Below are 24,966 nucleotides of genomic sequence, written 5' to 3'. Positions count from 1 at the left end.
AGAAATAAAAAATTATCAAATAAAATATATTCAAACTTATATTTTTTCGAAAGCTTATAATAAGGGCTACATACTTACAAAACATAATCTCTAAACGACTTCATTTGATCCTGCAAAAGTTAAAGCAAAATGGTCTTGTGTTGGCATTTTGATAGGTGTAGAAGAGAATCCATTGTGTATGAATTAAGACGAAGGGTTCTATCCAAGGGGGTTTGATCTAACCCACTTCAATTAAAAGCCTATAAATGGAACCTCTCAAGGCGTAAATCATTAAATTTTTTAAAAATTATGTGGCTTAGGAAAATATCAGGATGTGCTAGAAGTGGGACACACATGTGGTAGCACCCTTTAAAATAAATAAATTTGAATATCTATATTGTAATCAACAAGCCTGATTATTTTTGTTTACAATTTTACATGGTATTGAGGTGATACCTTTAAACAAAAATTGGTCATGTTATGTTATAAATTCATTGTTCCCTCTAGTGTTTAGTTTGTCAATTGGTGACAAATATTCATTATATCAGCGCAAAGGAAATTTGGAGAATCACATTACAAATTGTATTAATATATAAGTTTACATGATACATAAGGTGCTCAAACAGAACTGATTAAGATCTTCTAACCATAAAGCTTTAAATACAGTATACTTTGGTAACTCCTTTTCACTAGTAGTGACCAGCATACCAATTTAATCTGCTGTTACCATAGCTTCTGAGTCTATATATCCACTATTGGACACCTAGCAACAAGAAAGGATCGTATAACTTCCCAGATTTGATGTCTAGTAGATTATGGAGTTTCCTAGATTGCACTGAAAGCTTAAAATGGCAACAAAACCCGTTTAAACTCATAGCGTTCTTTTTATGATGCTCACTCGAATATACTCCCTTATACACCCACAATTTGCTCCCTAATTGATTCATGCCCTGTTTGGTACCTTAACAGTCATGAACTGCAGATTAGAGGGACATTGACAGTCTTAGAAGGTGTTTTGACACTTGAGCTCAAGATGCGATCGATAGAAAATGTGTTTAAACCCATCCAAGAATTAAATCATTTCCATTCCTATGTATTTCAACCTCATTTCAGCCATTATTCATTTATTAATGGGCTGCCCACGGTGAATAGTTGTGGCGGCAACTATTTCCCTCTTCAACAACAACTTTAGCACTTGTTTAAAACAACGAATCTTCACTCTTCAATATCCACACTCATATCTGTAGAGATTTCTCTCTTTCCAAATTTCACAAATTTACTATTTGCTTGCAAATCACCAATAATTTTGAATCTCACAAAATCTCCTCAAACTTGAAAAATATATCGATTTAGGTCAATCTTCACACTTCAAGCATTCGATGCATTTGGGAATTTTGTTTGAATCCTCCACTTTATTTACTAGGAAGAAATCCTCTCCAAAGCCAATAATCCTTAGGGTTTTTGTTTAGAGTTGACCAAAAGTATGTACATACATACATTTGTAATACTAAAATTTAAATTGTAATTTGTAAAAATGTAAACCCTTAGGACCTAAATTAGTTATTAAATTTTTTGACTAAAACTAGTAATTAGTTGCTAAATTGAAAATAGAAAGAATTTGTCATGAAGGGCCGAAGCTTACCTTAAGGCCTTAAAACTGTATTGGTTCAAGGGTGGATTGATGATTCAGTGAAGTCTTCAGACTTTCCTTTCCTCTTGCTCTTACTCTCTTTATCCCCAAATCCCAATTCGCTCACTTCCAATCTCTCACCGTTACAACTTGCTGTTGTAAATTTCAACTTTGTCGCTGGAACTTGGGAGTGATGTGGAATGAGGCTTAGATGTTTATTTATAAGTATTTTTGTGAGTGCTGAGGGTTCGGGTGTGGCCCATATGTCAATTAGGGTTAGGGTATGTAGCACATAGATCATAAACACTTTTTGATGTTTAAAAAATATGAACTTTTTCATCTTCTTGCTGTAGGGGACACTTGGAAGTCCTATGAACAATTAGGAGACTCCTAGGAGTCACTTGGACATCTTAGGGAGTTGTGCTTAGTACTTGGGTGGGGCCAATAGGCCATTACGGTTAGGGTGTGTGGCAAACAGATCATAAATACTTTTTGATATTTTTAAACGTATTTTTGTTGTGGGGGACACTTGGAAGTCCCAGGGACTGTTAGGAGACTCCTGGGAGTCCTCTGGATGTCTTAAAATCCCTAAATTTCCCTAATTCAAGGGGACATTTCAGAAATGTCCTCAGGTTGATAATGGAGGTGGTGGGATTATGGGGGGTGTTTGCCCAAGTCTTCGCATCTTGAAAATATGGGAATTTTAGGGGGGGAATAAATGCTGGTGGAATAAGGATTCCATCAGTTTAAGGGGTCTACTTACTAAGTATTAGAGATTTCAGGCAAAAATAATAGAGGCATTCAAAGAAATTTATCAGAAAAAATGATATCGTGCTTCTCATCTCTCTCATTCCAAACCAATACATATATAAAGGATTAAACATCCCATGTACGGTTTCAACTAATTACAAACTTAGTGAGTTGTTAAAACAACTCATAACAAAACCAAACCTGAGCACTAACAATAGACTTCCAAAATTCCCCCCCCCTTAGTGCGAACATGGTAAAGACTGACACTCTGAACCTGCAATAAGCCAACTCTTCTGGCCCATGATCTTGATTCAAACGAAAGGCACCTCCCATCATCCTTTCGTGGTTTTTACACAGGTTTACCACAAACTTGGATGTGAACAGGATTCCACTCATCTGTTCATGTCATATGGTTTTTTGGATTACCACTAACCTTTTCAAGATCCATGAACTGCATTACAGTATTGCTTTTGTTCATTACAATATTTTACACTAGGGTGTTACATAAGGAAATGACATACTCATGAATAGAAATAGCCACTGTTGTTGATCGCGCTACTCGATCTCCAACTTCATAGGGAATTGTCACTCCCTCTGGAGATGGAATATTGCTGTTATATTCCCCCCCATGATGTGACACTTCCAATTATTAGAAAAATAAATGCACACATCACAATGGTTCTTAACCTGCCGTCAAAGCTGATAAGTGGCCCCATTGCTGATGACTAACAAGAGGATGCTGAGTATCCTCCTTCCTTTGTTGCCTCCTACGTCCAAGCTTGAATTATTTAAAACACATATTCCTCATCACTAGGACAAGATAACTCTTCATCACTGGCATATTCTTTCCAATTTGTTTCTTCAGCCACTGAAGCACGATGATCTAGTTTATCATCTAGTACATCTTGTGACCTCTTCTTACAATTCAAAATTACATGTCCTATTTCATTACAATAGAAGCATTTGAGTTTTCCTTTTGGAGGAATATACTTGGATTTGTAGTTGCCTTTTCTTGCTTTGTTATGTACAAATAAGACCTTTTTAGATTCCGAGTCTTCATTATGATCTAGTAGAGTAGATATTATTCCTTCAAGACTAATGTTTACCTTGCTTAATGTAAACACCATTCCAGACATATTCTTAGGCAAACTATTCAAAAGTACTGCTTTGGCATCATCATCTTTTACAATCTCATTTATCCCAGCTAGCTGATTTAGGAGAGAGCGAAACTGACTGATATGATCTGCCATTTTTGTACCTTTTTCCATCTTCATTCCATACAATCTCTGCTTCAATGTTGTCTTGGCACTTTCTTCTTCAGATCCGAAGAGCTTGTTTAATGAATCCCAAATTTCTTTTGCCAACTTTGTAAAATCCACCTGGTGTAAGGCCAATAGTCCCTAACGCTTTTTGATTTTTGATAGTCCATTTGGTAAGTTCATTTGCATCAGTTGGGAGGACTGAATTGGGTTTAACAACATCCCAAAGATCTTTTTCGATCAAGTGTAACTGTATTTGTAGTTGCCAGGTATGAGAGTCTCATCCTTCAAATTTCTCAATGAGAGATTTGTCCATGATTACACTTTAAATCAAAGGTGTTGGGCTCAACCGATAATGCACCTTGACTATAACTAATACTAGTCACTAATCTGGTAATGCAATGATACATGGGTACTCATTATTTTTCCCACTCTGTTATGTCATTAAATAAAATCATTTGCAATAATATTAATTGATATTTCATTATTGAATTAGTTTCACCATCCCATTCATAATTCAAACTAATCGTGTTACCTTTATCTCGTTAAGTTGAATAAGACATTTAATAACTCAATCTATTTAAGAATTGAATAATATCTTAATTAGTTCACGACTAAAAAAAATTATAATTCAATTAGTGCACTTAATTACCATTCCAAAGCAGAATATAATCCTATGTAATCAGCTAATGAATGATTATTACCTGTAATCAGCTATTTAATTGTTGCCATAATTTGAGGGCCTTACAAAATAGTTATATTGGATGAATTGGCAGAGTGACATCACTTTGAAATTATGTTTGTGAGAGGAAACATAAATGCATATATGATATTATTTAGATTAAGAGTGCAGAGTAAGTGAAAACACATATACACTATCATTTATGTTGAGAGTTCATTTGACTGAAGCAGAATCTCTTGTTTAGCTATTCAAATGCTTTTACAAACATATTCTTTGTGGATTAGTCTACTAGTAATCCTATCCAACTTTGGTGTACAGATTGATGTATGATCCATTTGCAAATCGGATTTATGATTACACTGGTGGCATGGAAGATATAAAGATGGCTAAGGTGAGCAGGTCAATCCATCATATGGTTGGGACCATATGTTTTAATCGTTAAATGGTCAAAGACTGTTTGTTTTTAAGTTCAATATCTAACATGTCTTTGTGTGCTACAGTCATTTACCGTTCTTTTCTCCATTGGTCTTTAATTGTTACCTGTCCCCCATTGTATGAGCTCCACCAGCTTTCCTTTAAGTGCAGTTTTGTTTATTTTTGCAGAGTAAAATAGGCTGCAATTGTGTTAAGTTTTTGTCACAGTTAGATTACGTTATATTTAATTACTGATTAGGTCTTTATCCAGGTACGAACTGTGATGTCTGCACATACCTCATTTGAAGAGGATTGTGGTAGGTTGATGTCAATCTGAAATATCAGTGCTTATGCACTACTGCTTTTGAAAACTTGACTATATATTAAAACTTGTAGGAAATATTTGCAGCCCACCAAACAAAATGAAGCTAAATTATTTGTTTCTGGTTTACAGCACGAATCTTACGGGCTTTCAGAGTTGCAGGCCGTCTTGGTTTTGAATTTACTAGTGATACAGCTTGTGCTATAGAGGATCTTTCTCGCTCTATTTTAAAGCTTCACAAGGTACTCATTTTAAACTTGTGCTGAGATTTTCTGTTTTATTTAAAACTCATATAGTTTCCATTCAGTTGGATTTTAGCAATGCTAATTTAGTTGATGAGAGATAACCAAAAGGAGTCTCAAATGAAAGGTAAGTTTATTAATGTAGGAATGTTATACTGATAAATGCTACGAGGCTAATATGTCTAGTTACCAACTTCAGATTTTGGCAGATTTAAATTTTTTGGACTGGCTAGATTTGTCTGATTTGGTTCAGACTTTTCAGTTGCAACAAAATTTCTAATGATTTTTATTTTTCTGGGGAAAATTCCAGATTTCAGAATTTTTTTGACATTCCAAACAAATTGAATTTTTCCTAATTGGTGTCATGTCTCCTCTTTAGCTGGTCGTCCAGCAAGAGTTTAAAAAGGTGTTTTTAAACACCAACTAATTAGACATATATTTTAAAATAAAAATAAAGTAAAATAAGTACAATTAAATAATAATAAAGAAAAATATAAATAAAGTGGGGGACGTTTGGATTTTGGACAAATTTCTAGTGTAATTGGCACCTTCAAGGTGAAAGCCCTGCTGGTGTGGACATGTTGGACAAAATCCTAACCTGGTTCAATTCAATCATTCAGTCCTGCAACTTCTTAATCAGTCCTTTACATTCCTTGAATAGGTGTGGAGACCAGTGTGATCAAAGTTCAAGTCCAAGAGAATAAGGAAGGCGATCTAGGTGGGACTATCACTAGATACCATTTTTGAGTGCCCATTTTGTCATTGTAGAGTGGCGTATGCACTGCCAAGCATCCTTGTTAACCCTAAAGGTTTAATAGCTAATCAGTCCCCCATTATGCTGTTTCACCTTCCACAGGCTTGAGTTTGGTAGATGCTGGTTTATGAGCATTGTGGTTGGGGGTTTCATAATGAGATCCACCACAGTTAGGAGACTGAAATTGGATAGCGAGGGAGACCTGAGTGGCCAAGTATTGGAAGGCAGTACACAATTCAGATCTAAGGGAGTTAGCACTAATTTGGAGTACTCATGGGTAACATTGAAAGCTTGATGTTTAAGATTAGATCTGGTCACAGGCCATTCACCTGTAAGGACCAGCAATTACAAAGTAACAAATTGAGGGTTGCATTCATCAATCCTATATTGTAGAGGGCGAATTCTCATCACCATTTGGTGATTTTGATGATACATCTGGTTTTTGCCGTTTTTCCCTCCCAGGCGAAACAAAAGGTCATGTGCAAGGAAATCAGGTCTGAAACAGGCCTAGGTTCACCATCATTCATAACAGACCTGTCATTGGCAATATCTATGTACTTGCATGCTCAATTCTTTAATGCATTGATGACTCTTCATTTTTGATTATTTGCAAATAGTGTGTGATATTTAAGCTATCATTTATTTCTGTGTGAAAATGGTGAATGCAGAATCTCCAGTTTGCACTTATATCATTGACAGATAGGTTGGAAATCCATGTCTCTTTGTATCTAAACAGGTTTGATTGGAAAAATACAAGGGAGTAAGCCTAAAAGGATCATAACGTAGACACCGTTTCTGCTGATTTCACATCTTTGTTTTACTTAAACTCTAATACTAAAATTGGTGATGCAGTTTGTTAACCCTAAGGGTCATTTCAGTGTTATCCGAGCTTGGATCTTGTGAGCCTGTTGGGTTAAATTTTAATTCTGCACAATGGAAAAGCAGATGGGGGGATCTGTCTATTCACTTGAAAATATCTTTAACCGATCTAGAATGAATGGACAAAAGAATAGAACAATGTTTGAAAGATAGAGAGGTACAAATTAAAATGTGGTTGGACAAATTTGTGTAAAGAAGGAAGCTAAAAATAACAGTCAAAGTCAGGATTACAAGACACCATGGAGCAAGAACAAGAGGAACCTTGTAAGAAAATTGAAGGTGAAGATTCCTTGTTGATTTCCAATGATGGTGCGTACCAACAAAAGATTGATGAAGTGGAGGCTAGAAAGACTCTATTTGTGGGGCACGAAGAATTCAAGTTGAAGGAGAGGTGTTAATAATTGCAAGTGATATTTATTTATTTATTTTTAATATTTATTTTTATTTTTTATTTTTTATTTTTTATTTTATTTTTTAATTTTTTAATTTAATTTTTATTTATAATTTATAATTTTTTTAATTTTTTAATTTTTTAATTTTATTTTTTTACTCATTTTTATTTATTTTTTTGTTTCTATATGCGAAAATGCGAAATGCAAATTTTTTTTCCTCTGCCACCGGAAGGGGGTTCTGTAATACTGTATCTACCCCCTATCCTGCAACAAGGGCAAACCGTATACCAATCTCAAATCACAAACCTCAATTTACGGGCAACAATGGCACTCATCGTCCACAATGGGTGTTTCGGAATGGAAGGTGGGTAGATAAGGTGCCCATCCAAAATTCGGCCCAAACAAGACCAAATGTAACCTCAAACTTGGATGGCTGGCAGTAGGTAATTTCAAAAAAGCATAAATGGCGAATGAATAGGATTCAGGAGCCATGGCAAAATGCTCGCTATGTAAAACCCAGAATCAATCCTAGATATATAACAAGAAGGCATGGAGGAGAAAATTCTCACTTCCATCAAGCCATCCGTCAGGTGCCTGCACTAAGGAATAAACAATTTACACATATCCACAGGGCAGCACCGGAGTTGAAGGTCTAGTGAAATTCAGACAAATCTGATAGCAAGAAGAATGGCGGCAAATAGAGCTTGTAGGAAAGATAGGCTAGGAGAAACCCTAATGCTATGACTTTTGTCATTAACAAGAAACAGAAGGAAGATCAAATCAACAGATGCCAAAGGTTTGGACTTTTTGCAAAATGGTTAGGGCACGGTCAAATGATATTTGACATAGTGTCCTGGTTTAAAGATATATATTCGGGCCAGGTAAGTATCTCACTTCTTCCTAAGAGCATCCTTTTTTCCAGCTGCAAAGATGAACATTTGAAAAAAGAATTGCTGTGTGGACATGTTGTTACTTTTAAAGGGTATAATTTTGAATTTTTTAGATTGGCAATTGAACTTCGATCCTTATTCTTTCAAACAAAAAGGAAACCCTAGATGGATTAATATTCCCTATTTGCCAGTAGAGCTCTTAAACTTTGAAATCATTTCAGAAATAGGCAATGCAATGGGTGATTTTATTGGTGTAGAGGAAAACCTCCTACATTCGGCCAATGTAAAGATGTTAATAGATATGGATCCTAGCTTTAAAAAACCAGAGCCGTTAGAATTAACCACTGCTCTACAATCCTACAACATTGAAGCCAAATTTTTGGAGGGGCAAGTGCCTGAGAAGGTAATGACGCATACAAGGGGAGAATCAGATCCAGTCTTCCCTACACAAGAGGAGAGGAATCTCAATTTTTCATTCAACCAAAATTAGGGGGGTTTCTATTTTGAATATAACAAACTGCCTGATAACACCTTGAACGAGGATGATCAACGGGAATATAGAGGTTCCCCTGTTTTTTCTTCCTCTAAGGTACTCGGAGTTAAGGAGATGGAGGATGGTGAGGATGTGGGAAATATGGGGATTCAGTCCCCACATGAAAAGGAGGTGGAACAATTCCTAATTGGTTTCGATGAGGAGAATGACTCTGAGGAAGAAGAGAATGAGGAGGTTAGGGAGGAGAAAAAGAAGCTTATCGAGATCATTATGCAAATGGATAATCAGGATGCACCGGTGAGGCGGGAGGTTGCAGAGCCTCCTTCCATGAATATGGAGGAGACTAAGGACCGGTTGGGGTTGGAACATGATTGCCTCAATAAAGAATCCCTAGAGTGTGGGAAAGCGGGCAGGGGTAGAGGCAGGAAGTCCTTGAAGGAGCTAAGAGCTCAAGATTGGGATGCAGTAAATCAAACAAAGATCACTGATATGATATATGGTGGGAAGGGGAAGTGCCTTCCCACGGGGAAATGAAGATCTCATCATGGAACGCCAAAGGTCTTAATGCCCCTGACAAGCAAAGATTGCTTAAACGCAATCTTGTAAGTATTGAATCTGAAATAATTATGCTACTAGATACTAAATTGAAGGAAGAGGACTGGGAAAGTCTTAAAAAGAGATTGGGTGTTTGGAAGGCTGCTCCAGTATATGTCTTGGGAGTTGCTGGGGGCTTAGCAATCTTATGGGATCCTAGGAAAGTTAGGTATGTGGAAATCTTACAAAAGGATAGATGGCAGGAGGGGCGAGTCAAGGGGCTACTTAGCTCCATTAGTTTCATTCTAATTAATATCTACGGCCCGATCAGCACTACAGGTAAAAGAGAAACTTGGAGGGAAATTGAGGAATTTATTACAGGGTATGATGAGGATTCTATTTTCCTTGGAGGAGACTTCAATGTGATTAGGGCTGCCTCAGAAAAGAGGGGAGGGGTCCAAATAAAGTCTGTAGCTCAAAGAGAGTTCAACTCATAGATATTTAATTGCAGATTGATTGAGGTTAACATGACGAATGGAAACTATACTTGGAGTAATAAGAGGATGGGAAGTAACAATATAGCAGAGAGATTGGATAGGTTACTCTATAAAGGAGATATGGCAAGTTTTAACTTTACATTCAACTCAACTATAATATATACAACTGGATCAAACCACTATCCCATTACATTACATATTCAAGAAGAGGAGAAACCTAAACGATGCCCATTCAAGTTTGAAAGAATGTGGTTGCAGGATCCCAATTTTTCTGGGTCTTTTAGAAGAATGGTGGAAGGAGGAACAAGTTAGTGGGTCCAAAGCTTATTGTTTAATAACGAAGCCTAAAAGGATCAAGCAAAGGGTATTAAAATGGAATAAATAATATTTTAAAAACATCTTTCAAGAAAAATTATTATTAGTAGAAGAATTAGAGAAAGTTCAAGAGGTAATTATTAATAGAGGAATGGACAATTTGACATATCTCAAGGAGAAAGAGTTGAGAAATAAATATGTAGACATCTTAACAAAAGAGGAGATATTTTGGAAGCAAAAATCTAGAGAACAATGGTTAAGTGATGGAGATAATAATACAATTTTTTTTTCATAATAGCACTAAAATAAGAAGGAACATTAACAAAATCTATACAATCAAATCAGGTAATGGGAACATTATTGAGGATCCATTAGGTATTAAAGAGGGAATTGTAGATTATTTTCGTAATATTCTAAATAATTGGGGGTATTTAGATTTTGGAGCTGAACTTCGAATGTTGAGACATATCCCCCATTTGATAATAGAGGCGGATAATAAGATGCTTAAAAGTAAGTTCACCATAGAAGAAATAAAAAATGCAACTTTTCAGCTACATCCAAAAAAGGCTCCAGGTCCTGATGGATTTCCAACTGGTTTCTTCCAATTATGCTAGCCCTTCATGGGTGAGGAAATTTGGGAGGTGGTAGAAAGTATGTAGAATTCAGGTAAAATTTTGAATGAGATTAATAATACCTTTATAGCTCTGATTCCTAAAAAAGAAAATGCAAAAGAGTTGGATGAGTTTAGACTAATCTCTCTATGTAATACCCTATATAAAATTCTGTCCAAAGCTTTGGCCAACAAAATTAATTCAATCTTGCCTAATATCATTGCTGAGGAACAAACAGGGTTTTTTCCTGGAAGATCTATACTGGATGGTGTCATCATAGCACAGGAGGTAGTCCACTCAGCCCAAAAAAATAAAGTACCTAGTATGTTGGTTAAGTTAGATATTAGAAAGGCATATGATAAGGTAGAATGGAGGTTCCTGTGTAAATATTTGGAGTCATTTGGCTTTGCTAAATCCATCATTAACCTTATTTTTAGCTGTATATCCAGTCCAAGGATGTCTATATTAGTTAATGGTTCCCCTAAAGGGTACTTTGGGATTTCTAGAGGCTTAAGGCAAGGGGATCCTCTATCTTCTTTCTTATTTATAATAATGGCCAAAGCATTTGGCAGATCAATCCAGGCTGCACTTAATGATGGTTTGATCAAAGGTATTAAAGTCACTGAAGGAATTGAGAATGTGACTCACCAGCAGTTTGTAGATGACACAATGTTATTTGGGAAAAGCTCTCTAGCAGAAGCAAAACAATTCAAGGAGATTATGCTAAACAATTCAGGGACTTTCTTGGCAAGATCTTGTAAACAGGAAAGTCATCCAGCATGGTGACCTGTATGACTTTAGCACTTGGTACTTTACCTTGGTTACAAGGGCTGAATCTCTGAGAAAATACGAGGATAAGAGTATAGAAGTTGAGAAAACCGTCAGAGATATTCAAGACAAGGTTTTCCTTGTGGCAGCTGAGATATTACAGCAGGATGAGGTGCGAGAGAAGCATATGTGTGCGGAGAATTTGAGGGCCAAAGTTCAAGGAAATTTCTTCAAAGCTACGGGGCCAGTTTTCAACAAAAATCTCTCCAGAGTCTCTAGCTTCGTGCACATAGACGAAGGTTTCCTTACACAAGCACTCGGCTGGGAAGATACTCTCGCCACTTGTACCGATGACATGGATATGATTGACTTCCAAATCAGCAATTTGCCAAGTGTGACCCTAGAGGAGGTGCGGCTTATTGTGTCCAGATACATTGAATCTACAAAAGGGGAAACTGGACACTCACCCTAGTGAGAATAGCAACTGTGTCACTTGTCTTCTCCTTGTTCACTCTAATTGATAGAGTTTTGGGAAACCCTAATTAGGGTTTATAACTTTCAATCTGGACCCTTGATCGTTGTTTGATCTCGGTCGTTCATTATTTTCTGGTAAACTATATAAGGCTACCTCCTCTCATTTGGAGAGTGTGAGGTTTTTGATATATTGTTGCGTGAAGGTCATTTTTCAAATAATACATTGCATGTGCGCTTTCTCTTAAGGCTTTGTAATCTCTGTTATCTAAGTGATTAGCATGGTTTCAATTTCCTCAACACATTAGTTAAAAGTTAATTTAGATTTGCTTTCATGTTGCTAGAATTGAATGAAGGATTTGATAAGTATTAATTAACGGTGTATCTCTGCTCATACTTTTGGTGAATGGATGATTTCCATTTCACTATGCAAAGTTAGTCTGAGCCTATCCCCTATGTATGCCAACATTTCGATCATAAGCACAACCTGTTGAAGATTGCACCCGCTTTGTGTAGTTGTCCTCAGTGTCCCGAAGCAAAGTGTGGTTTCCCGAGAACACCTAGTTAATACCGTCTCCAGAATTCGTAGGTTTAGATCAGCTTTCTTAACCCTATCCCCTTTTTGATAGTCTAAATCCCAGAAAATCCAAAAAAAAAGAGAACCTAAAATTGATAACTCCATCTAAGTCCAGAAGCTTGAAAGACATTCATAAACGTACGTCCCCCTTGAGATTTTCAGCATACACTACCCAAGTAACTATCCCACTAAAGTTGCTTGTTCTCACATATAGACCTTGGAATCAGCAGTGATTTTTCAGGACAGGATAGAATACCTTTGGGTATCTTATTCTAATGTTTGGTAGATGATAAAACGTACACTGACAGGTAACCACTAACGGGCGGACCATTTGAACAACAGTTGATAGTCACTGAAGGTGATACACATGAAGAGGCCACATAGGCGGAAGTATGGGAGGATCAACTGACGAAGGATTTGGTGGAATTGTTGGACATTTCTGTCACTCAGTATGTGCAGAGGGAAGCTCAGGAGAGAGCGGTCCATGAAGGCACGCTACGTGAGCAACTCACAGTAAATTCTGTCGTGTTTGATCTTCTTGGGAGCCTTCCTAGACTACTGGCACAAAACCTCATTGAACGATAAGAGCAGAGGGAAGAAATCAATCGTGAATGTCGTCGATAGAAAATCCTGCAGTAGTACGAAGAAAGGAGCTGTAGGGAAGAGGAAGAGAGGGATATGAGCAAGCGCCGTACCCCTGACAATTAATGCCCCTATGTCCCAACAAAGACCGACGACGTGGTACCAACAGAGAAGTAGGCGAGGGGTCGGTATGGAGATCCCTACGTATTAGGGAACAAAACGAGCGGAAACATCGGCTGAGGGAGATTGCTGAAGGCTCGGAGAGTCCGAAAAGGCAGAGCAAGAGTTGGAGCCACTAAAGTCGGGAGAGGCAGAAACCGCATACGTGGAACTAGTTTGTAGAGGCTGCGAGCAACCTACCACTACCGGACATAGCAGAGGAAGATCTCGCTGACCAGGCCGCTCACTCAACATCAAGTGAAGAAATCGGAACTCAGTCTGAGAGCAATCCGTCGGAGCAATTTGACCGTGACGAAGAGGTCGCACGAGATCTGCAAGGTGAGGTCGCCGAAAAGTTTGAAAGTAATCTGTATAGAATTGGGAGTTTGTCTCTCGGGGAACAGTAAAAAATAGGAGGGCCAAAGCCAAAAACCCTAGGAAGGAGGGATTATAGGAGTGAGGGTGACCAAGGTACGGAGGACAGAGGGGGACGTAGAGAAAGTTAGCGTATGGAGCCAAACAGTCCAATTTGGTCAAACGCATACGACACCTTCTAGGCGGCATATAACACCTTCCAAGTGGCACACAACACCTCCCAGGCAGGACAAAGTACCTTCTAGGTAAAAGCAATGGCACACAACCAGAGCACTCCAGAGAGACAAAAACTTCCAAGATCCATGGGTGACGGGTCAGAGGACCCCGCACGACATTGCAAAACATGTGTAACCATATGGGAAGTGAACGGGTAAGATGACCAAGATTATTGGTTGAAAGCGTTCCCAGCCACTCTCTGAGGGATCACAATTGACTGGTATACAGATCTTGATGCCCAACACAAAACAAGTTGGGATGCTTTGAAGAGGGCCTTCTAGGAGGAATTCAAGCTCCCGAGGGATGATAATGAGATTGTGGCCGAGATCTATACTACTAAGCAAGGGAAAAGTGAAAGTGTCTAGGCCTATAACCATAGGCTGAAGGAGTTGCTAAACAAGATGGAAAATCAGCCGACTGATGGGTTGAAAAAGAGATGGTTCGTGGAGGGACTCGTACCGTCCCTCAGAAGGAAGATGAAGGTGGTGCCTCCACCATCGTATGAGGAAGCCTAGAACAAAGCAATGGACATTGAAAGTGAAAACAAAACGTCCAAAAGGAAGAGGAGGGCGAGCAACAACGACGGTACGGATGAAGATAGTGATGGGGAGTCCAAGACCGTACAAGCCCTCTGTAGGGATATGATGTGGATGATGGAGTTGAAGGTCGGCAAGGAGAATGGCAAAGAGGGTAAAGAACTTTGGTGTACCGACTGCAAGGCAAAAGGTCACATTAAGGGAACATGCCCACAAAAATCTTTTTGCGACATCTGTCAAGTGTTGGGACATTCCATCAAGGCATGCCAGTACAATCTAAAAACGTGGAGCACACAAGTGCTCCTCGCCCAACCAGAACAAATCACTCTGCTAGCCACACCACCCAAACTTGCAAACTTCGATGCTTCACCAGGGGGCTATCGCAACAATCGGGGAGGGAATAATCGGTCCAATACCAACACGCCAAGGAGTAAAATCCAGTACGACACAAAAGGACAACCTGTGATTCAATGCCGCAAATGTAATGAAAGGGGCCACTTTGCTCCGGAGTGCGAGAACGAAAATAACAATGGGAGTTTGCTGTGTAAGTGGTGCGGACCAGGAAATCATGAGGACACGAATTGCCTGAAACAAAAGGGGGTGAATATGCTGGACGTGAAGGAACCAGAGGAGGTACTAGCAATCACAAGATTGTAGAGAAAGAAGGCAGTGTATCCCGATCCCCGTACAGAGAAAGAAAGACTTCGAGAAGCAAAAGCAGACATTGAACGGGCGATGGCAGAGGAACGAAGAGCCTCGCACAACGCTGCCTCAGGGCCTGAAAAGACTATAATCAAGTAGATATTGCAAACCACCCAGTACGGACCCCATGACAGAACCAGATTTTCCTGGCATGACCACCACAGACCCCATGCTGCTCACTGTGAGTATCGGTCGGCTTCCAACCGTGGTGGAAATGGAAATAATGGGACAAAAATTGACAAACATGATTGTGGACGGTGGCTCTGGGGTGAACGTACTGCCAAAAGAGACATGGAGGGGTCTCGACAAACCAACCCTCTAGCCACCAACTTTCCACCTTGTCGGTGCGGACCAACATGACATCAAACCTCTTGGAGCCCTCATGCCACAGAAGGTGGTTGTGGGCACACAACATTTCTTCCTTAATTTTGTGGTCATTCCGCTGGAGAGGAAGGCCTATGACGCCCTCCTCGGGAGGGAATGGTTGATTATGGCTAAGGCAAACCATAATTGGAAGAGGAATACACTCTCCATCAAGAGTGACAACTGGACGTACGTAATTGACCTACGGAACCAAACTGTAAGTGAGGAACTGGCATCATCTGATTTTGACTCGGATGACTCACACAATTGGGAATGGGTTTCCCAAGAAGGCAAGGGGAGGATGGAACCTAATGATGAAGGGATATTGGAATTGGAAGGATGCTCCGAGGATGAAACCAGTTCTGTGGCTGGACTTTTCCATTGGCAAATGGAAGACTATGAAGTGTTCCATCTAGAGTGCCACCTGCTGCAGATATGTGAGATCGAAGAGTTAGGTGATGGTACAGAGGAAGCATTCCCTCCGAAGTACGGGGATTACCGTGAGGGTGTGACACGGGTGGATGAAACACCCACCCATCGTTTTGAACGGGATAAGGCTATCAAATACGTGGAATCAAACATGAAGAGGGTCAACCTAAGCAAGGATGATGATTCGAAGGTGATACTTGTAAGGGATGACTACAACCCCATACTCAAAGCAATAACCTTCAGAATATTCCTGGAGTACAAGGACGTCTTCGCTTGGACATACAAGGATTTTAAGGGGATACCTTCGGAGTTGTGCGTACACCGCATACCCCTCATACCCGGAGCCTAGCCTGTATGGAGGAGACCGTACATAAACTTGATCATATCCTTGCAATCTTGCTACAAGTGGAGAATCGACCTCCATCAGGACAACATTGTTCATGTTATTTTTGGCTTATTTAGTCATTTTCCTCTCAAGTGGAAAATCGAACCTCATTAGGACATAGAAATTTAACTTTACCCTGGTCATTTTACCATGAAGTGGAAAAACGTGGGTCATTGGTATTTAGCTTCCTTATGCATTTTCATTCTTGTAGGCTTGGTGGAAAAATGATCTCCATCAAGACTTTGTCTATTTTCATCTTCATTACTTAGTGGAAAAATGCCTCCCATTGGGACTAAGTTGATTTTCACACTTTAAAAGTCCAAACTTATCCAATTTCATAAGTTTGTGTAGTGGAAATTCTATTTCTAGATGGGCTTTTAACATTTCATCAAGATTTGAAGGGTGGAAAATAGAAGTCCATTGAGCGTTGTGCATTTTTGACTTATTTTACCTCCTGAGAGTGGAAAAACGACTCCTATAGGGACTTTTAACATTTTAGCACAAAATTCACACCAATTTGCAACATTTCTAATATCCTTCGCTCACATTTTAAGGCAAGTTGCAACTTCAACACTTAGAAAAATAAATGACATTTTAGGATCACTTTAACATTTTAATATTTTTTCAACATTTTGATCCCATTGACTTCAAAACTTAAAAATTTAACATTATTTGCATTTTGAAGACCTCTAAACATGTCCACATCCAAGGGTGAGACTCGGCTATTTAAAGCTCAAAATTGTCACTTGACTGCCAAAACCTTAAATGAACAAAACCGGAAAGCAGGAAAGAGGGGGTCCCCGTTTGCAATGTGGCGATGTGTGAAAAGGTCACAACAGGACCCACTAAGTGGCTAGTCCGAGCGATTCTTGTAACTATGGTCCTGATAAACCCTTAGCTCGTTCAAGACACTTAACAATAAATTGAAACAGTTGTACATTAATTATGTTTTTTCATGCAACAAAGCATACATTGTGAGGCATTCCTCAAATGAATGTAGCCCATTTCAACATTATTGGCATCAAACAGCCTTTCATCTAGAATCATACATTGAAAATGGTATTATCACTTTATGGTAGGTTTTACTCACAGTTTTGGTACAGAGCTAAACACAATGATGGTCAATGCTTGGAAACCGAACTTATAAATCAAGATTATAGGATCATTGAAAACTTAATAATAAATAATTAGTATCAATAGACGAGTTTTAGAATCTTTACATTTAAACCAAAGGTTTACATAGTCTACAGTTTGAGAAACCAACTGTTAGACATAAAACTAAAAAATGAATATTACCGTTAATATATCAATGCACAGGTTTGAGAGATGAAACCATCCCTTTTGTTACAACAGTCTAAGGGCAACATCGATCTATAATTTTTATGTTCAATATTTACTTCTTCATTTGTAGAGAAATAACCTCTGTAAATCAGATTTCTTGCTACTTCCAGTCTCCAAGAAATTACAATCAACCTGTTAAGTTTGTAGGGTATAAGAGGATCCCATTTAAATTTGCTTTCCATCCATAAACCCCCATCCAGATTTGACAGTTTCCTACTCTATATGGAAGATTAGAGCACAGTTAGAGAGAGAGAGAGAGAGATCAACATACATTCATCAGAGAACACACAGTAGGCTTGAAGTTCACATCATATATAGTACTGCTCTAGGCTTGAAGTTCACATCATAAATAGTACTGCTCTAGACATTCATCTCTTAGTCTTCAAGAATAGTGACTACAGTAGCACCATTAGTGCTATGTCATTATACTCCAGAACTCACATAGTCCACAACTACAATTTCTGTCAAAATGGTAGGGACTAAAATAATTCAAGACCTTATCATGAAGGCAACATCAACACGTCAAGAAAAAATATTAATACACTTTGCTGTAAGTGTGTTTGAGCAATACTCACAATGAATATAAACATTCCTGCACGTAGTCTCTCATAGAGGACTGTATTCAATACAAAATAAAAGACCCAAGCATTCATTTAAGAGTAAGGTTAAAAACATTCAGGTTATTCAACTAATCAAGCAAACCATCAAGGAATTTCCACTTCACGAATCATACCCACAAAGATCACAAGTTTAGTAGTAGGAGGTCAGAAAAATATCATTAAGGTCTTCTAGACAAAGATGAGAACTTACTATAGTGCTGATCATCTTCAAGGAAAATGTACACCTTCTTTCTTCCTTACCTTCCTCTTCCTTTGTTCCTTCTTGCACTTTTTCCTTCTGCTATCTTTTTCATATCCATCCTCTAGGATTCCTTAGTAGCTCTGATTTCCAAGGACCAAGAAACCTCTTGCCATCCACCTAAAAGTCTACTTCTCTAGTAAAAAGCCACTTCCCAGAACTTTCTCACCCTCTTCCACTTAAAAAGGACCTTCTATAAATGTTCATTCAATGTTTCTGCAAGAGAGTACTTACTCTCAGTGAAGTCCTCTGCCACCAAATCATGGAATACATTTCATCCCCAAAACAACACTAATAAAATCACCAGCATAAAACTTAGGAAAACCTTTATGTCAATGTTTTTAAATTAAACATCAAAACATTTGCACTCATGAAAACTAAAAGACATTGATAAAAGAAAAGAAACCCTCCAAAATACCATAGAGAATGACAAGAATACAAACCATATGCCAGTTCACCAAACAATAGAAATGAAAGTGATTCTCCCTCTAACTTTCGATGCAGCTACAATGCAACTATGAGATATTACAAATTAAAAACTAAAATTAAAAGCAACTGCATAAACATTATACAGATTTCCTCTCTCAAAACTCATTTTGTACCTTTAAACTAAAAATGTTGTGTTAGACCTAGTCATAATGCACCCCCACACACTTAATTTTTGTCAAGAATGTGAACTTGCAAAAATCAAGAAAATTAAAAAATTAGCAGCTGTAAGAATATCCCCTTTTTTTTTGAGTTTTCTTTCCCAATGATGCCTCCACAAGTACTCAGGCAATGAACATGTAATCATGCAAAATCAGCCAATATGAGCATTGAAAGGTTTGCAATCATAAAAGCTTCGGCTGTTATAATTTAATTATGGTGATTACATTCATTCAATCCAATGCTGTTACAAATTTGAACCCCAGATACATCTAGGAGAGCACTATGAAAAAGACTCATTAAGACAAACAACCATAAAGCACTAAAATAACTTGAGTGAAATCCACTATAGAATCATTACAGACCTGCTACAGCAGATCCTAAGTGTGGACAGCCAACTGCAAATACCAAAACTGACATTCCATTACCATCTCGAGCTGTAGTGATAGGGTCAACGAGCTTCTCCCAACATGACAAATCTCTCCTGAGTTGTTCAAACCATTGAACTAACCTTTTCAAACATGAACATCCCACTCCAATTTCAGAAAACTTGACTCGGAACCTTTGCAACAGAAAACAGGTGTGCTGGTTATGCAGGGGCGATTGACTTAAAAATTCATATCTTTGTTTTTAGTCACTAAATCTGCTATCTAACACCTGCTATCATTCCCACAGGTCCGGGTGCCACCTTGGGGAGATTTTGCAGCTATGAAACCACCATAAGTCTGACTTTAATTCCAAATCATACCATCAAGTACATGTACGGCTTGCTAAAAAGAGGGTGACTTTTCTAAAAGTTAATGTCTAGTTGTTAAACACTGTTAGATATTTGCAAAGGGGTTGCCTAGCACTTAGAAATCGAATGGAACAATACTCATCCATTAGACCATGCCATCAATCTTGGTGTCCATAAAGGAAGGGTACAGCCAGTAATATGAGGTGTATGGCCAAGCTCAAGTCACCTGCAATCTGCTTAGAAAACAACACCAAAAATGCCCAAAGAACAGACACAAACAACCTCTGAAACTTGCAATCAATTTACCTTGAAAACCTTCATTTTTTTGAAACCCCAAATCTCCAAACATTTCATGAAAATCTACATGTTTCTTGTATAAAAACACCAAACCAGCTAGGATGGATCTTTCACTATTGAAACTAGTGAATATTGATGAGGGTTTTTTCCTCAATCAATTCTTGGAAAAGCTCAATGTTCACTTTGACAGCATTTCTGAATGAATGAAAATGAGAGCCGAAACCACTTAATATAGAGTTGAAGGGAAAACGGGGATTTAAAATTTCAAATTAATTCATTTCCCTTGAAAAAGCTCTTTATCAACAGTTCCCTTTTCCCTAGGCATCCAACTTGGGGAACATAACATCACTTTATAAAATTAAAACACTAAAGTGAATATTATAACATCACATTATAACTTTAGTGCAATAATTAAAATGATCCCAATCAATTTGTGGAAAGCTCCTACAAAATGCTAGAAACTGAAACTGATTTCGTCGAGATGTAACTGAAGTTGAAGAAAGTAGTTGTGTGCTAAAAGGGGCAGTTGCTAAAAATAGTAGTGTTCTCCAAGAACTGTGGAGAATGACCTAGAAGCTAAGTTACGGGGTTCTTCCTTAGGACCCCTAGGTCTCAGTCCTGTTCCCCCCCGGGTCTGGGTTTGGGCCCGGTTCTCCTTGGGCGCAGATAGGGTCCCGCCCAAACACGGTGGGTTCATCCCTGCTGAACCCTGAAGAACCCGGGAGGAATTTTAGAGTATTTTGTAGAACCTGTCAGGAATTTGGCAGAAAAGTTGATTTTGTTGACTTTTTTTAATTGTTTTTTAATGCCAAGAAGATAAATCCAACACCCCAACTCTAATTTGACCGCTTAAAACACTAAAAAGGCAAAACCCACTTCATTTTTGCACAATAGAATGAAAAACATAACTTCTTTGCTCCATTGCTGAACCTCGTTTTTTGTTTGCCATTTGTCATCGGTTTCGTTGTTTTGTTTCCGATACTAATGCCAGTGCTAGTGGCACTGTTTGTGGTTCCAATTTACCACGGCATATGGAGGATGATGATGATGATATTTTTGATGACCCATATAATATTTGATCGGTGATGGCTGATTGTTGTAGCTTGACATTATTATTTTTGAACTAAAACATTAATATTGTGGTGTATTTACTATTTTGGTATGTTATTTGACTATTAGCATAGTGGAGTACTTTGAATTTAACTACTGTTTCATATATGTATATATTTTTTTATTTTTATATCTTTTTGTACTAATGAACCCAAAACCCCAAATTTTGTTTGGCTGAACACGAACCTCAAACCCGAACCCGAGCCCCAACTGGGACCGGCAACTTAGCCTAGAATGCCAAAAACACTACAAAAGAGCGTTTCCGCCAACTAAAATACTTATGGAACACCAAGACAGTTGTTGTGAGCCAAGAAAATTGAAACTGATCTCTCCAATAATGTTGTTGCTGTAGAACACAAATTTACTACTGAGAGGGGGGTGGTGTAACAGTAGTAAATAATCCTCAAAATTTATCCAATTAAATCCTTTGATAAATAACTTTTAAACTGAAAAATGAGATGAAAGCACCAAACTGAAATCAGAAAGGAAACATCACACAATGAGGACAAGACACAAGCAAATACGTGGAAACCCAATATTGGAAAAGTAGAGTGAGAAATGCTGCTAGTATCTACTATCCTAATCCAGCCTCACAATTGAAATGATTACAAACTTTTAGGGCACCAACCCAAGGAATCACCAAATCCCCTCTAAGAGCACCAACTCTTGCAAAACCACAAAACAATAATCTGAGCACCAACTCAGAATTCTTCAAAGCATTAACACCAAGAATGTCGCAATCACCAGTTACAACTGATTACAATCTTTGAAACTTCTCTTTACAATATTTGAAATATGTAAACAGTTAATTACAATTTGAATATGAAGAGACTTAGACAGAAATCTTGTATGGAAATGATCTGCAAGAACCTCTTTGTAATCTGAGTGCAAACTGAATGAACAGTCAGTATAAATGTGCGAGTATAATCTCAATTTTTGTTACTGTCACAAACTTTTAACAATATCTTTTAAAAAGAACTTGTTTACCCCGATTTAGAGCAGGCTTGAAAGGGAAAATAAAATTAATATATTGTTACTGTTATACCTGATCTGGATTACACCTTCAAATGAAAACCTTCCTTGCTTATGACAGCATCGAACTTCAGAATTTAGTATACTTATGTCTTTTCTCTCAGAATATATTATTTATATCTGACACCTTCTCTCAAACATAATTACTTTATAAATAATATACTTTCATTGCATGCACATCACAGAAATCTTCACACCAAAAATCAACAACTCCTTTAAATCCTTCCACGTTCTTAATCAGAGAATATAAATTTCTCTATTGGCAACATAAAAAGAAGTTTTTAACTGTCTCAAGCAGTTAGAACTGATATGGAAGTTCTGACAGCTTTAAATAACTTCCATCCACTGAATCCAAATCACAACTGCCCTTTTTATGTGCCAAGTTCTAACTAGCTTAAATCACACACATATTAATAAGTAGTAAGTGTAACCAACACAATTATTAATAAAAATAGATAACAAAAAGACAAGTGGCATGTATAACTGCTTTTCATCAAACCGATTCCAACCAATTATAGATACTGTTTATTCTTGTCTCTGCCCAACACATAAGTCTTATCTCTGTTTGCTGTGTTCATTCTTATTTCTGCCTGCTGTAGAGAATCAATCACGATACTTCTCAGACACTGACTATACAGATTATAATACTGCATTCTTAAGCACTGGTAAATCTCGATGAATCAACTTTATTTATCAATGCAAGCAAATAGATTGGATTTTCTTGCGTTGGCATATGACTAATGATCACGGAAATAACTGAATGTGTATGGGTATGACTTTGACATCAATGCCAAAACTACAAAGTATTCTAACAGTTGCTCCCTAACCATCACTGATTAGGCTACGGGAACCCAGGAATAGGCTAATAGGAAAACATTAACTGACTAGTTCTGAGAAGGGAACATTACAACATTATTCAAGCCTCGTGAAAGTTGATGAATTTCATAATCTTTAACCTGTCTAGAATGTATAACAAATAATAATGAAATAGAAGATACATTATAAATCAAAATGTAAGTGATGCCTTCTTTAAAAAAGGTCGTCTTGTCAAATGTATCATCACACAGCATATACAAAGCATACATCAAAAAATGGATAAAATAGAACAATAATTATTTGTTTATTTCCCTTATATTGCTTAAAATTGGGTTTTATGACAAGTTATTGCACACTTTTATACTTTCATGGTCTCTTTGGCTTTGTGAAGAGTACCATTGAGTTTAAGCAAGCATGTCCTCTGCCACCAATCCTTTTCAATATTTGCATTGATGAGTTAGAGGAATTTATTCAATAAAATACCCATTTGTATGATAGTTGCATTTTACATGAGGTCGTTGTAGCTATTCTTCTTATTTTTGACAATGCCCTTGCACACTCTGATGAGAGCTTACAATGACAAATTGATGCCTTTCCTCTTTATTTTGAACATTGATAGCTTCTAGTCAATCTTAACTTTGATAGCTTTTGGTCAATCTTAGTAAAACTAAGGTCACAATTTTCAATATCTCCATCTAGTTTTTATACAAAGGCAAACTTTCAGGAATCACATGGGTCCACACATACTCGTGGGTCCAATTTTCTAGTCCCTCCTTTAGCAAGAATTTTGCCTCACATATGCCACTATCTATTTTGGAATGTCATTGGTTTTATGTCCACTTCCAAAAAATCTCCTCTAAGTTGCAAAGTTTTTGTTACAATTATTAAGCCTATACTTTTATATGGTTTAGAGTTTTCATGACCTATCTTAAGTGTTGTTGAATGGGTCTATATTGAGAGTAGATTTTTTGCTTATTGTCCATTGCAATTAAACAGTTCTTAAGTGCATCATCCAAGTTGAATTTGCTGCCCAACTACTATGCCTTGAGATTATCTTTAGGCTTACTTTCTACATCCATAAACTTCATTCCATGGGGACCTCAACTTTAGGTTGTGAGAGATATCCATTTTTAGCATGTATCTCCTTCAAGAGGATTACTTCACTTGTCCCAATTTCTTTTTTGGTGTCCACCAAATGCGAGGACTATTGTTACGTGGATAGTGTTGCCATTTTATGACACCCTTGGCCCATCAGTGAGAACCGATCAAAGATATGTTCTATGGACCAGCGCTGCCTCAGTTGAGCAATGAGAAAACAATGAAATCATGAAATGTGAAGTGTTGTCTTGCTGGAACTCCGGAACCCCCAGGTTCCCAAGTTCCTGAGTCTTCTCTTCCTCAACCCCGAAACTCCGAGGTTTCCAAGTTCCCGAGTCTTCTCTTCCTCAACCCCGGAACTCTGAGGTTCCCAAGTTCCTAAGTCTTCTCTTCCTCAACCTCGGAACTCCGAAACCCCTAGGTTCCCAAGCTCCTAAGTCTTCAACCTCAAAACTCCGGAACCCCCAGGTTCCCAAGTTTCTAAGTCCTTGACCCCGGAACTCCGGAACCCCGAAGTTCCTAGGTTCCCAAGTCTTCCCAACTACGGTGACCCAGGTCTCCGAAGTTCCCCCAACTACGGTGAGCCAAGTCTTCGAAGTTCCCCCAACTATGGTGACCCAGGTCTCCGAAGTTTCCCCAGCTTCTTCCGACTGACAACACTTCCGGATGGCGTGATCGACACTCGAAGCTTTAAATGCTCCGACGACTTTTGTGACTTGTGCACCTTCTTTTGTGGAGCCACAGGTGTGCATTTAATGTTTTTGGCAGGATTTCCATCAAGAGAGGTACGGGCCATGCTTGTTGTAGTGACCTATGTCATGTCTGCA

The 24,966-nt window shown here is 38.1% G+C and overlaps 1 protein-coding gene across 3 annotated transcripts in view; it reads left to right on the top strand.

Moving 5' to 3' along the window:
- Positions 1-24,966, top strand: part of LOC131033443 (uncharacterized) — a 239,473-nt gene that overhangs the window by 103,376 nt on the left and 111,131 nt on the right. For all 3 annotated transcript variants that reach the window (XM_057965648.2, XM_057964986.2, XM_057966345.2), the window contains 3 exons: positions 4,619-4,691; positions 4,986-5,031; positions 5,169-5,278. In XM_057965648.2, the coding sequence (XP_057821631.1) occupies positions 4,619-4,691; positions 4,986-5,031; positions 5,169-5,278 (229 nt within the window). The remainder of the gene's footprint in view (positions 1-4,618; positions 4,692-4,985; positions 5,032-5,168; positions 5,279-24,966) is intronic.

The sequence above is a fragment of the Cryptomeria japonica genome, chromosome 3 (assembly GCF_030272615.1).
Source record: "Cryptomeria japonica chromosome 3, Sugi_1.0, whole genome shotgun sequence".
NCBI lineage: Eukaryota > Viridiplantae > Streptophyta > Pinopsida > Cupressales > Cupressaceae > Cryptomeria > Cryptomeria japonica.
This window is presented reverse-complemented; position numbering and strand designations above follow the sequence as displayed.